The 15,813-nt window shown below is 39.2% G+C and overlaps 1 protein-coding gene across 3 annotated transcripts in view; it reads right to left on the bottom strand.

Moving 5' to 3' along the window:
* FNBP1L (formin binding protein 1 like) overlaps positions 1 to 13,903 on the bottom strand; it is a 121,129-nt gene extending 107,226 nt beyond the window's left edge. For all 3 annotated transcript variants that reach the window (XM_068540344.1, XM_068540342.1, XM_068540343.1), the window contains exon 1: positions 13,680 to 13,903. In XM_068540344.1, the coding sequence (XP_068396445.1) occupies positions 13,680 to 13,703 (24 nt within the window). In that variant the 5' untranslated portion in view covers positions 13,704 to 13,903. The remainder of the gene's footprint in view (positions 1 to 13,679) is intronic.
* Positions 13,904 to 15,813: the final 1,910 nt, after the last annotated feature.

Genomic DNA, 15,813 nt, shown 5'->3' with positions numbered 1-15,813 from the left:
TAATATTGTACCTCAACTATACTTCCATTAAAAAATAAAAACAAATTAAATAAAAAAATAAAATAAAATAGAAAGTCATGCATGCGGAGACTGGTTCAAGATGGCAGAGTAGAAGGACGTGCGCTCACTCCCTCCTGCGAGAGCACCAGAATCACAACTAACTGCTGTACAATCATCAAAAGGAAGACACTGGAACGCACCAAAAAAGATACCCCACATCCAAGACAGAGGACAACCCGCAATGAGACGGTAGGATGGGCGCGATCACAGGAAAATCAAATCCCGTAACAGCAGGGTGGGTGACTCACAAACTGGAGAACACTTATACCACAGAAGTCCACCCACTGGAGTGAAGGTTCTGAGCCCCACGTGAGGCTTCCCAACCTGGGGGTCCGGCAACAAGAGGAGCAATTCCTAGAGAAAAAGACTTTGAAGGCTAGCGGGATTTGATTGCAGGACTTTGACAGGACTTGGGGAAACAAGACTCCACTCTTGGAGGGCACACACAAAGTAGTGTGCGCATCGTGACCCAGGGGAAGGAGCAGTGACCCCATAGGAGACTGAACCAGACCTACCTGCTAGTGTTGGAGGGTCTCCTGCAGAGGCGAGGGGTGGCTGTGGCTCACCATGGGGACAAGGACACTGGCAGCAGAAGTTCTGAGAAATACTCCTTGGCATGAGCCCTCCCAGAGTCACCATTAGCCCCACCAAAGAGCCGGGCAGACTCCAGTGTTGGGTTGCCTCAGGCCAAACACCCAACAGGGAGGGACGCAGACCCCACCCACCAGTAGACAAGTGGATTAAAGTTTTACTGAGCTCTGCCCACCAGAGCAACACCCAGCTCTACCCACTACCAGTCCCTCCCATTAGGAAGCTTGCACAAGCCTCTTAGATAGCCTCATCCACAAGACGGCAGACACCAGAAGCAAGAAGAACTAAAATTTTGCAGCCTGTGAAGGAAAACCACATTCATAGAAGTACAGGCAAAATGAAAAGGCAGAGAACTTTGTACCGGATGAAGGAACAAGATAAAACCGAGAAAAACAACTAAATGAAGTGGAGATAGGCAACCTTCCAGAAAAAGAATTCAGAATAATGATAGTGAAGATGATCCAGGACCTCAGAAGAACAATGGAGGCAAAGATCGAGAAGATGCAAGAAATGTTTAACACAGACCTAGAAGAATTAAAGAACAAACAGAGATGAACAATACAATAACTGAAATGAAAAATACACTAGAAGGAATCAACAGCAGAATAACTGAGGTAGAAAAACGGATCAGTGACCTGGAAGACAGAATGGAGGAACTCACTGCCACGGAACAGAATAAAGAAAAAAGAATGAAAAGAAATCAAGACAGCCTAAGAGACCTCTGGGACAACATTAAATGCACCAACATTAGCATTATAGGGGTCCCAGAAGGAGAAGAGAGGGAGAAAGGACCCGGGAAAATATTTGAAGAGATAGTCGAAAACTTCCCTAACATGGGAAAGGAAACAGCCATCCAAGTTCAGGAAGCGCAGAGAGTCCCAGGCAGGATAAACACGCCAAGACACATAGTAATCAAACTGACAAAAAGACAAAAAAAAATTACTGAAAGCAGCAAGGGAAAAACGACAAATAACATACAAGGGAACTCCCATAAGGTTAACAGCTGATTTCTCAGCAGAAACTCTACAAGCCAGAAAGGAGTGGCATGGTATACTTAAAGTGATGAAAGGGGAGAACCTACAACCAAGATTACTCTACTCAGCAAGGATCTCATTCAGATTCGATGGAGAAATCAAAAGCTTTACAGACAAGCAAAAGCTAAGAGAATTCAGCGCCACCAAACCAGCTCTACAACAAATGCTAAAGGAGCTTCTCTAAGTGGGAAACACAAGAGAAGAAAAGGACCTACAAAAACAAACCCAAAACAATTAACAAAATGGTCATAAGAACATACATATCGATAATTACCTTAAACGTGAATGGATTAAACGCTCCAATCAAAAGACATAGGCTTGCTGAATGGATACGAAAACAAGACCCATCTATATGCTGTCTACAAGAGACCCACTTCAGACCTAGGGACACATAGAGACTGAAAGTGAGGGGATGGAAAAAGATATTCCATGCAAATGGAAATCAAAAGAAAGCTGGAGTAGCAATACTCATATCAGATAAAATAGATTTTAAAATAAAGAATGTTACAAGAGACATGGAAAGACACTACACAGTATCAAGGGATCAATCCAAGAAGAAGATATAACAATTATAAACATATATGCACCCAACATAGGAGCACCTCAATACATAAGGCAACTGCTAACAGTTATAAAAGAGGAAATCGACAGTAACACAATAATAGTGGGGGACTTTAACAACTCACTTACACCAATGGACAGATCATCCAAAATGAAAATAAGGAAACAGAAGCTTTAAATGACACAATAGACCAGATAGATTTAATTGATATTTATAGGACATTCCACCCAAAAACAGCCGATTACACTTTCTTCTCAAGTGCGCATGGAACATTCTCCAGGATAGATCACGTCTTGGGTCACAAATCAAGCCTCAGTAAATTTAAGAAAATTGAAATCATATCAAGCATCTTTTCTGACCACAACGCTATGAGATTACAAATGAATTACGGGGGAAAAAACGTAAAAAACACAAACACATGGAGGTTAAACAATACCTTACTAAATAACCAAGAGATCATTGAAGAAATCAAAAGAGAAAATAAAAAAATACCTAGAGACAAATGACAATGGAAACACGATGATCCAAAACCTGTGGGATGCAGCAAAAGCAGTTCTAAGAGGAAAGTTTATAGCTATACAAGCCTACCTCAAGAAATAAGAAAAATTTCAAATAAATAATCTAACCTTACACCTAAAGGAACTAGAGAAAGAAGAACAAACAAAATCCAAAGTTAGTATAAGGAAAGATATCATAAAGATCAGAGCAGAAATAAATGAAATAGAAACAAAGAAAACAATAGCACAGATCAATAAAACTAAAAGCTGGGTCTTTGAGAAGATAAACAAAATTGATAAACCATTAGCCAGACTCATCAAGAAAAAGAGGGACAGGACTCAAATCAATAAAATTAAAAATGAAAAAGGAGAAGTTACAACAGACACTGCAGAAAAACAAAGCATCCTAAGAGACTACTACAAGCAACTCTATGCCAATAAAATGGACAACCTGGAAGAAATGGACAAATTCTTAGAAAGGTATAACCTTACAAGACTGAACCAGGAAGAATTAGAAAATATGAACAGACCAATCACAAGTAATGAAATTGAAACTGTGATGAAAAATCTTCCAACAAACAAAAGTCCAGGACCAGTTGGCTACACAGGTGAATTCTATCAAATATTTAGAGAAGAGCTAACACCCATCCTTCTCAAACTCTTCCAAAAAATTGCGGAGGAAGAAACACTCCCAAACTCATTCTCTGAGGCCACCATCACCCTGATACCAAAACCAGACAAAGATACTACAAAAAAAGAAAATTACAGACCAATATCACTGATGAATATAGATGCAAAAATCCTCAACAAAATACTAGCAAACCGAATCCAACAACACATTAAAAGGATCATACACCATCATCAAGTGGGATTTATCCCAGGGATGCAAGGATTCTTCAATATACGCAAATCAATCAATGTGATACACCATATTAACAAATTGAAGAAAAAAAACCATAGGATCGTCTCAATAGATGCAGAAAAAGCTTTCGACAAAATTCAACACCCATTTATGATAAAAACTCTCCAGAAAGTGGGCATAGAGGGAACCTACCTCAACATAATAAAGGCCATATACAACAAACCCACAGCAAACATCATTCTCAATGGAGAAAAACTGAAAGCATTTCCTCTAAGATCTGGAACAAGACAAGGATGTCCACTCTCACCACTATTATTCAAGATAGTTTTGGAAGTCCTAGCTATGGCAATCAGAGAAGAAAAAGAAATAAAAGGAATACAATTTGGAAAAGAAGAAGTAAAACTGCCACTGTTTGCAGGTAACATGATACTATACATAGAGAATCCTAAAGATGCCACCAGAAAACTACTAGAGCCAATCAATGAATTTGGTAAAGTTTCAGGATACAAAATTAATGCACAGGAATCTCCTGCATTCTTATACACTAATGATGAAAAATCTGAAAGAGAAATTAAGGAAACACTCCCATTTACCACTGCAACAAAAAGAATAAAATACCTAGGAATAAAACTACCTAGGGATACAAAAGACCTGTATGCAGATAACTATAAAACACTGATGAAAGAAATTAAAGATGATACCAACAGATGGAGAGATATACCATGCTCTTGGATTGGAAGAATCAATATTGTGAAAATGACGATACTACCCAAAGCAATCTACAGATTCAATGCAATCCCTATCAAATTACCAATGGCATTTTTTACAGAACTAGAACAAAAAATCTTAAAATTTGTATGGAGACACAAAAGACCCCAAATAGCCAAAGCAGCCTTGAGGGGAAAAAACTGAGCTGGAGGAATCAGACTCCCTGACTTCAGACTGTAGTACAAAGCTATAGTAATCAAGACAATATGGCATTGGTACAGAAACAGAAACATAGATCATTGGAACAAGATAGAAAGCACAGAGGTAAAAACACGCACCTATGGTCAACTAATCTATGACAAAAGAGGCAAGGATATACAATGGAGAAAAGACAGTCTCTTCAATAAGTGGTGCTGGGAAAACTGGACAGCTACACATAAAAGAATGAAATTAGAACACTCCCTAACACTATACACAAAAATAAACTCAAAATGGATTCAAGACCTAAATGTAAGACCGGACACTATAAAACTCTTAGAGGAAAACATAGGAAGAACACTCTGACATAAATCACAGCAAGATCCTTTTTGACCCACTTCCTAGAGAAATGGAAGTAAAAACAAAAATAAACAAATGGGACCTAATGAAACTTCAAAGCTTCTGCACAGCAAAGGAAACCATAAACAAGACGAAAAGAACCTGCAGAATGGGAGAAAATATTTGCAAACGAATCAACGGACAAAGGATTAATCTCCAAAATATATAAACAGCTCATTCAGCTCAATTTTAAAAAAACAAACAACCCAATCCAAAAATGGGCGGAAGACCTAAATAGACATTTCTCCAAAGAAGACATACAAATGGCCAAGAAGCACATGAAAAGCTGCTCAACATCACTAATTATTCGAGAAATGCAAATCAAAACTACAATGAGATATCACCTCACACCAGTTAGAATGGTCATCAGAAAATCTACAAACAACAAATGCTGGAGAGGGTGTGGAGAAAAGGGAACCCTCTTGCACTGTTGGTGGGAATGTAAATTGATACAGCCACTATAGAGATTCCTTAAAAAACTAAAAATAGAATTACCATATGATCCAGCAATCCCACTGCTGGGCATATACCCAGAGAAAACCACAATTCAGAAAGACACATGCACCCCAATGTTCACTGCAGCACTATTTACAATAGCCAGGTCATGGAAGCAACTTAAATGCTCATGGACAGAAGAATGGATAAAGAAGATGTGGTATATATATACAATGGAATATTACTCAGCCATAAAAAGGAACGAAATTGGGTCATTTGTTGAGATGTGGATGGATCTAGAGACTGTCATACAGAGTGAAGTAAGTCAGAAAGAGAAAAACAAATATTGTACATTAACGCACATATGTGGAACCTAGAAAAATGGCACAGATGAACCGGTTTGCAGGGCAGAAATTGAGACACAGATGTAGAGAACGAAAGTACGGACACCAAGGGGGGAAAGCCGCGGGGGGGTGGGGGTGGTGGTGTGATGAATTGGGCGATTGGGATTGACATGTATACAGTGATGTGTATAAAACTGATGACTAATAAGAACCTGCTGTATAAAAAAAAAAGTGATCAAATGTATTCTATTGGAAAGAAGCAAAAATAAGACCATATTTACTGTCTAAATTATATAATAATTTAATGATAAAAAAAAAAAGTACATTCAGGGGAGTTCCCTGGTGGTCTAGTGGCTAGGATTCAGTGCTTTCACTGCCGTGGCCCATGTTCAATCCCTAGTCAGGGAACTGAGATCCCACAAGCTGCAACGCATGGCCCAAAAAAAAAAAAAAAAAGTATGTTCAGAAAACAAACAAAAAGCAGCTCTTAGAAATTAAGAATATAATAGCAAAAACGAAAATCTCAATGTAAGAATTTCCAGTTTCCAGTAGTGTCGGGCTAGGTTATTTGGATCAACTATCACTATTCCACTGGATAAGAACTTTAAAATATGGATAAAATATATTCCAAAAATTTTAAAGCACCAAAAAACAAGCCAAGACAATAAGGAATTACAAAGTCACAAGTGAAGTAAAAATGAGAATCCAGAAAGGGAAAAAAGCACATACCACCTATTTTTGCCCTGAGGATATTTTGGATTTTTTGTTTTGATAACATTGCAAGAGCTATGGGGACAAAAACAAAATCTTAACAACCACACGAGGGAATTTCAAGCCCTGAACTTGGTTTAAGGTGGTCCCAGACTAGGAGTGACCCCAGGCACATGGCAGAAGAAAATACAAATCCCACATATACAGTGAAACACTACAAACTAACCACAGAAGGATGATTCTCAAAGAGATCATATTAAATGGAAGAAGTCAGGTGAAGTAGAGTACATACCATATTATCATTTTTGTGAGGTTAAAAAAACCTACAAAACTAATCAATGGCAATGCAAGTCAGAATAGTGATTGATTACCTTTGGGGGATATTTACTGGGGATGGCAATAAGTGAGACTTCCGTATCTTGCTCTTGGTTGGGAGTGACATGAATGAGTGTATTTATTTTACTTTTTCAAGTCTTAACGTACATATAAAAACTGTACACTTTAATGTATGAATGTTATAATTTAATGAAGCTTTTATTTAAAATGAAGATGAAATAAAATTTTCAAATTAAAAAAGTTAACAAATATTAATTATATTCAGCTTTCACAAATAGTAAAGGATGTTAATTTAGTTCATGGTCTAAGTCTAGAAGATGATTCAAAAGTAATGGTTGCTATTTACCATACCAGTTTCAATGATTTTGATTTTTATAATTTATAATGGAAAAAAAATCTCAACTAGCCACCATTAACATTTTTTTTATTTTTTATTTTTTTTTAGTTATTTCTGAGATATACATTTTAAAGTAATAACTAGAATTATGACTTATAACATTATACCAGAACATATAAGATTTTTAGAAATTTCACGTAATGTCTGAAACATTTATATTAACATATTTCCATACAAATAACCCAAAGAAAGTTTAGTATTAGTTTTTGTTTGTTTGTTTGTTTGTTTTTTATACTGCAGGTTCTTATTAGTCATCAATTTTATACACATCAGTGTATACATGTCAATCCCAATCGCCCAATTCATCACACCACCATCCCCACCCCACCACTGTTTTCCCCCCTTGGTGTCCATACTTTTGTTCTCTACATCTGTGTCTCAACTTCTGCCCTGCAAACCGGTTCATCTGTAACATTTTTCAAAAATCTCTCAGAATCACCGTAACTTTTGTACTCTCTGAAAAATCAATCTTTTATGTTTTCCCAATTCATTAAGTCTCAGACCATTTACATTCATATCATTCATACATGACAACCCTAATGTCAAAGCATATAACAACACTGTTTTCATTTTTAGAATCCAAAGGGCCATAAAATAGGCTATAAATAAGATAATCATTTGTACTCAAATAATTTAAGGAGACGAGAACTCAAGACCTAAATAAATTGAGAAAAATTTCATATGAAAAGACAGAAGTAATTAAATTTCAGATTATAAAAAGGATCCCTAAGATTAAACAAAGGTATTAGACCTATACATGTCAGGGAAAAAAACATTAAAATAACCTTAGTTTTCAAAACATAGTTTGATGATAGAGTTCTAACAATTCATTGATTCCCTCATTCAACAAATATTTCACTGCTTATTATATGCCTATTCATTTTCTACAAATTAGGAATACAACAGGGATACAAAAGGAATAAAACAGATGACTTTACGCCATAGAAACAACAAAATAATGGTGTGCCAAAAACAGGAAAATCTGATTCTATACATTTATGTTTTTTCAACATATAACAAATATATACTAATATTTCACATATTTCACAAGGTACTGTTAAAAGTCTGATGATTAGTTCTCGATCAAGAACTTAAGGAAAAAGTGCTAATATATGGAAAAAGTTTTTGCTTCCTATAAAACAAAACCTTTACATAATATTTTCCTACTAGTTTTCAATACGCACATGACTATGTTCCCCAAAAAAGAATATTTTGTTTTTTTGCTATTGAGATGAAAATGCTTAAAGTTGAAGATTATTAAATAAGATACCACTTGTAGGTACACATAGAAGATGTTCCATAATTACAAACCTTTATTATTCTCTTGTCCTATTTCCTGCCTGCAAACAGGAGCTGATAAGGAAAAGTAGGCAGAACAGGCTTTTAAGTTTCTAGCCAAACCTGTATTTTATAGATTAGGGGAAGAAGAGAGGGCATTTTTTAAGATAAAAGGCAGGGAAGGGGAGAAGAAATGAGTGGTTTAAAGAATTAGCAATGAAGAGGAGATACTGGTTACAGGCAGCTCTCCAGCTTCCACCTTATTATTGTCAGGGCAGAATGGTAGCATAAATGGGTGTCTTGATTGCCTGTCACCCTCCTTAACTTGTAACAACAATATCTGTAATACAGTTTTGAACACAACAATTTCTACCCAAAAAAAAGGGATGTAAGATATAAATATTTATACCATTACTATTTTCCAAAGATTTGAATATATAAGAAATAAATATAAGGTGGTAGTCCCATAAGAAAGATAATATCCAGAATGTGTACTCTGGAGGGAAGGGGTGGCAAGGAATTGGTCAACAAAGGATATTCTGAACAGTGATATCAATGTAGGGGGAATATTCTAGAGTTAGGAAAGTAATATCACCTCAAAATGACTTTAAGTTTTTCCACAGCAGGTCTGACATTATAAGCCTTAATAAATCTTACCATACATCACACAGCGCTTCCCCATAATAGACACTCAATAATTATTTCATTTTTTAAACCAAATTCCTACACTAGTTTCATGGCCTTTGAAAAAACAATACAGCTCACATGATAAGGAGTTCTCTTTGTCAACCTCCTCTAGATAAGCACCTTCTAAAAAAATCTTAAGTAAAACTAAGATTCGGTCTAACCACTATAGACTACAATGGGACCAAATTCCTTTGTTCTAGAAAAATCTACATGTGGCCTAAGATATCACCAGCTATTTGGGGGTTTTTTCCCCCTTCAGTTTTATTGAGATATAATTGGCATGCAGCACTGTATAAGTTTAAGGTACAGCACAATGATTTGACTTACATGCATCATAAAATGATTACCACAATAAGTTCAGTGAATATCCATCATCTCATACAGATACAAAATTAAAGAACTAAAAAAAATTTTTTTTCCTTTGGGATGAGAATTCTTAGGATTCACTCTCTTAACAACTTTCATATATAACAGACAGCAGTGTTAACTGTATTTACCACCGTGTACATTACATCCCCAGTACTTACTTATAACTGGAAGTTTATACCTTTGGGTTGCCTTCATCCATTTCCCCCTTCTCCCTACCCTCCCCCCACGACAAATCTAACCTCGCCATGAGCTTGTTTTTGAAGTATAACTGACCTACAACACTGTTAGTTCCTGTTACACAACATAGTGATTCGATATTTCTAAACATTTCAAAATGATCACCACGGCAAGTTGAGTTACCATTTCATTGCCTATTGTGGCAGTCACATCATCAGCCTATCAGGTAAACTCACAACAACTACCTTTAGAGGTCAGTTCTTCCCCAATCTGTAAAAATTGTTAACCGAAATACTAAAACTTAACTTCATCATTTTGGCTTCAGATTGTTAAGACCTTCTTGAATTGTTAACTAGACCACTAATTTATCATCACCTACGAAGGCCTTCAGATCCATAAAAACTTCCTCAAGGATGCAATTTATTAATCAGTAATCAATACTCTGGGTAATGCAATGAACTACTAATTCAATTGGGCGAAACATGTATGATCAGCAACAGGCATTGTATTAGAGAAAACAAAAAGATTAACCCAGTCCCTACACTCAAGGACTCAAAAAGTCTAGTAAGTTTACAATTTAAGTGTTAAAGTAGAAGTGCTATATAGAGAAAAAAGATAAAGAAGCATTAAATTAAAGGGTTAAGACTAGGAGTGTAAAATAAAGGATCCACTGAATCTATCATGCAATGCACACTTTTCACTTTCTTCCAAAAAGATATCATGAGCTTTGTCAAATGCACCTAGCTAAAAAATATGGTGAAAATAACAATGGCTTTTAAATGATACACTCTGAAAACTAGGGACAAAAAAATCATAGACCAGGAAACTAAGGCATAAAAAAGGTTTATATGTTCCCTATAAATTAAATCACACATTTGAACCTACTTCCTAATTTCCAGACGAGTCCCCTCATTCCCCGGCGGGGGGAAGGGAGGGGAATTTTTTAATAAATCATGATTTGAATGTGATGTGCTCAGCCATTTTCTTTCCTATCTATACACTTGCAGTCCATACATACACTGATTTTTTTTTCCATTGAACTTTAACTGGCTCCTCAAAAAGCTAAAAGGCTATCTGCTAATAAATAAAACTTACTAACTAAACATAGAACTTCTCCAATCTCTAATTTCCTTATTTGTAAAAAGAGCTAATAATTACAAAATCTATGCTTTGCAAAATCATTAATTCATATTTAGACTTCTTGATCTAACCATTCTTCCTATGGTAATAAAGAAATCAACACAATAAACAATGCATCCCGAAGAAATGAAGACGCTGTCATCTCTTTGCGTTATATTACCCAGAACTGAGTCTCTAGCATATATTCACTACCTTGCTTAAATGCTCACTCGGAACACAAGAAATCCCTTAAAGCACAGTTCAAATTTATTACCAGTTAATTCATATCCCCTCACAACTACACAAACAAAAGTCTGACACAACCAATTTAGCCTATCACTATCAGTTCTGTCCCCCAGAGTCACTATTAGAGTGGTTTTAATTTTTTTACTTTATTCTCAAGTTTAACATAAGACTGAGATAGCAATAAATGCCAATGAATATTATAAGAAATAAACTTAAGTTTGAGTGCATAACTGCATTTTATCATAATTTTTTTTGTAACATGTTCTCAATAAAGTTTAACTCTGGGACAGTAAGGTGATCCTACACATGAAAATAATATAAGAACTGGTTTCTAAATTCAAATTTTCAAGATGATTTTCCCAACCTCAAATTCCTCAATGGCAAGAGCACAGTTCAGGTGTTTGTTACAATCTACTGGAAACAAAATATCCTTTTTCAAAACTGAGATTAGTACAAAATAGGAAATCTAGTCAAATTTTTCTAAGGTCTCTTCTGGTCCCAACAATAGTCCTCTACACCAACTTCTATTTATGTAAGGCGTAAGCATCCAACTGATATTAGCTGATTCCACATTATTTAACTCCTAATAAATGTTTCTCTCAAATCCTCAAACCACTAAAAAAAAATTTAAAACATGGAGATATATTAAGTTTTACGAGAAAAATTTTAAAATTTTTCATAATTTCCAAAAGGATATGAAACAATTTTTAGTTAGAACAGAAATTCCCATCTCTTCTATGGTTTACCTTTTTAAATTGCTGAAAAACTACTCAAATGCTGAACGTAAATAACCAAACTACAGGAGATGGGTAATTGCTTCTGACTGTATTATATTCTTCAATTAAAATTTTTTTAAAGCTTTAAAAATCACATTTTAGTCTTCACTAAAATATTTTGTTCCTCCTGAAAACTGCTTTTCTACAGTGTGATACAAAGCAATTTTTTCCAGTCTAAATTAAGAGTTACATCTAAATAATATTCCTCCACTGTTTTATTACTTGTACTTTCTAAAAGTATTCTGCTTATATTTTTTGCTCCCTCTGAAACATGGATCATACAAGTATGTAAAAATTAAAATATTTTCTAATTATAAAAATGGAAAATGAAATATATCCATCTCCTTTAATTAGGAAATACTATAATCAATTAGAGAATGTACTAAATCAAAAGGAAGAGATCAATAATGCCTGAGAATCTAACCAAAGTAAAAGATTAAAGCTCACATAATTTACGATACAATCCCCCCCAATACAAGAACGATTAATGCTATCTAAGAACGTAATGGAGAGGCTCCTAGGTAATTTCTCTTGGGTGGTGTGTTTACAGACTGGGCAAACACTTGTCCAGAACGCTGCAGATTCCTGGGCTTGCTAAGGAGGTGTTCAACTAGACGAACTCTAAAGTCTCTTTCAATTCTAAGATTCCCAATCTGTGAATAAAATGTGAAAAATAACATAAAACACTGTGCCCAATGAAGGCTGATCAATTAACCGATCTGCCTTCATTGCCACCCTAACTGTATGCCTGGAGACGAAAAAGTTCTTTCTCCTCTTTTCTCTGCAGTGATTTCACGAGATCCTGGTTAACAAAAGGCACGGAAAACATGCACAGGTGGGATAAAAAGAGGAGTGGCTGAAATGAGGAGGCTCTCGGGACAGCGCCCCCAGCTCCCCGTCCCTCGGGAGCACCTGAGAAATCACTGCCCTCCACACCTCCACCCTTCTGTGGAGGCGTCGCGAGAGAATTCTCCGACCTATTACAGTCCACCCGCACCTGGCCAGAGACCGGGCATTGTCTGGAGCCTTCAGCGCCCAAGACAAGCAAGGAGGAAAGAGAAAGAAAAGCGGGAGAAGGAGTGAGAAAAATGGACAACGGAAGGGGAAGTAAAGCAATCGGGAAGCCGTACGCTCCTTTTGGCAAAATTGGCTTCCCCATCGATCACTCAATTTAATTCATATCCCAAAAGGCAACCCCCCGGCCCAAGGTAGCAGCCAGGGGTGGCCCAGCCGGAGTCCCCGAAGCTACCCCGGTCAGAGAACGGAGACAAGGAGAGGGAAATGGGCGTGTGGGTTGGGCCTGGCTGGCCGGAGGCCGGGCTCGGAACAAAGCCTCCCAGCTCCCCCTACCTGGGGCGAGGGCGGCGGGCGGTGCCTCGCGGCTCCCCGCGTCGCCCCAGCCCGGCGACGCCCTCGCCCCGGGGACCCTTGCCGGGACGAGGGGCCGCGGTGAGCCCCCTCCCCGCCCGCTAACAGCGCCCCTTCGGGACAATGGGCCCCCTCCCCCGCCTACGGGAGGGGAGATACAAAGGCAGAGAAGCGCGGCCCGGCACGGAGCCAGGCGTCCGGAAAGTGAAGGCGGAGGAGGGAGAGGGGACAGGAGAGGATGGCGGCGGACGCGGCAGCCCGCGGGCCGCTCCCCCAGCCGTCCAAGCCTCTGCCCTCAGCCTCACCGCCGCGGCAAGGGCGGGAGAGCGGACCAGCAGCCTCTCAAGTCCCGGCCGAGAGGGAAGAGGAGTCTGCACACAAAGAGGAGCGGGACCCCCACCCTCCGCCAACACCAGCGCCGGGGATGGCCCGACGCGCTCTGGCCGCCGACGGCCAGCGGCGCCTGCCCAGCCCGAGCCCCTCCGGGGCCGGGGTTCGCGCTGGGCGCCCCTCTCCCGGACTCACCCAAAGCTCCGTGCCCCAGCTCATGGCGGAACTTGAGGCGACTCGAGCCGTCTGGCTGCCCCGCTGTCCGTCCGTCTGTCGGCTCTGCGGTCAGTCTGTCCGACCTCCCACTGGCGGGCTCCCGGCTCAGCTGCTCAGCCTCCGAAGGTGCCGCCACCGCCGGTTTCCCCAGTGAGGGAGAAAGACGCGACTGGCGAAGCCGCCGACGCCGCGTCCCCGCCTCCCGAAGCCTGCGGGGAGGGGGCCCGGGCTGAGGAGAGGCGGGACGCGGAGAGGGGAGGGGGCGGGGCGCGATGCACCCTGGGATTGGGGCGGACCCGCGCCCGCCTGGCGGAGGCTGGCAGGGTCTCCTCGCCGAAGGGTTTACCCATTATCGGCTCTTCCCTCGTGCCCAGTCTCTTGCTTCCCATACCTCCTGGCTCGGACTATCCCACCGCCGCCGTCATTCGAATATCTGTCTCCAAGAAGGAAAGGGAGAGAAGGAAAAGTCGCCCACAGCCCTTCTCTACCCTGAGCCCCCTTAAATGAGGCAACTCCTTCCTGCCTCTTGCCTCCTTCACTTGGGAGAAACCCAGACTAGGAAACCTCATCCAAATCCTTGGGTTTAGATTGTGAAGAGTTGTAGTCTATTTATAAGAAAAAAAGTCTTAATGGTTAAAGTGATCTTGGGAATCACTGAAACGTGTAGAGCGTCAAAGGAGAAGGCAACTTGCCCCTGATTCTGTTTTTAACAAAACATTTTAATTTTATAAGTTCTGTCAGGAAATCATAAAAAGAGGCAGATCTTTCGGCATTCATTTGGGAATGTTGCCATGACAGGAGATGGAAGACATGCACAAATGTGACCCGAGCTGTCACCTGCAGGAAAGGAGAACTGAGCTTGCCCCCTTTCTGGAATGGGCACCTCGTGCGTGGAGGAGTTGGGTGGGAGGCAGATTCCTAACCAGTAGTGCAAAGAGCCTCTTCCGAACTTCAGATATCTCTCACTCAGAATATCGGAACCTTGGATGCAGGTCCACCATTTCCTTTTTTCTCTGTAGAGTTACTTCCCGGCCTCTCTGAGTAATCATTAACTGCAGTCGGCAAGTTTGACTTGTTGCTATAAGACATCAAGCACGCTTAGCAACTCCCTAACTTATGCTTGAGCATTAATTGCTTGTCTCCGAAACACCACACACACACATACACACGCACAGAGTTCAGTCCAGTCACTAGTAGTAAAGTACTCCTCAGTGTGTCTTGATAGCTATGTCTTAAGTTCTCCCAACCGGCTACTCAGCATTCGAAACTCCCCCCATTATAGGGCCTGCTCAGGTGCCCCAATCTCTTCCGCTTTAATCCTTGTCCCTGCCTAGCTGTACTTCCTCTTGGCCTTGAGGCAAATATCCTGAGCCCTACTGACCTTCCAGCCACCACTCTTGCTAAATTGTTTGCTGCAGTTCTCTGAGTCCAGCTCCAGCATACAAATACCTCTTCCAAGTGGGTTGTCACCAATATTTAAATGCTCGTGTGCCATGCAGTGAAAAGGCTGTTAAGCATTGACTAAACACTTTCTCTTTCCAACATTTTTCTATTTTCTTCAAGGTTATTTATGTCACCTAACACTACTATCTACCTCTCCCAGCCCTTTAAAAAAAATTGTGCTTTCCATTTCAAAGTAAAATAATCTACCATTCACAATAAAGATTATCCTCAACCATACTGTTTACACAATTCCCCAACTGAACATAAAGTCTTATCTCCTAGATGAGCATTTTTCTTCTTCCAAAATTTCTGAACAGAACTCCACACTTACAACAATTAATTTCTCTTCAAAAAGTTAGGTTTGGGGGCATCAAACTCAGAAAAAAATTCTGTTAGTCTACATTATCATAAATTTAAATATAATTAATATAACCAACTTAAATTTATAATCCCCAAATAATTATTTAACTTACAAAATTCTTTCATGATACTGAAATTCACTATTTACTTCAACAAACTCTTTAAGCAAAACTTATTAAAAGTGGAAACTATCACAACAAAAAAAAGTATGTTTTGTGTTATATTTTGTTATGAAAATAATGAAGATCAATCAGATTTCAGAGTGTTCCTTTTCATAACAAATCTCTAAAATAGTATAGGGGCATTTTAG

This window comes from Eschrichtius robustus, chromosome 3, assembly GCF_028021215.1.
Source record: "Eschrichtius robustus isolate mEscRob2 chromosome 3, mEscRob2.pri, whole genome shotgun sequence".
In the NCBI taxonomy this organism is placed as follows: Eukaryota; Metazoa; Chordata; class Mammalia; order Artiodactyla; family Eschrichtiidae; genus Eschrichtius; species Eschrichtius robustus.
The sequence above is the reverse complement of the archived record's forward strand: the minus strand, read 5'-3'. Positions and strand labels throughout refer to the sequence as shown.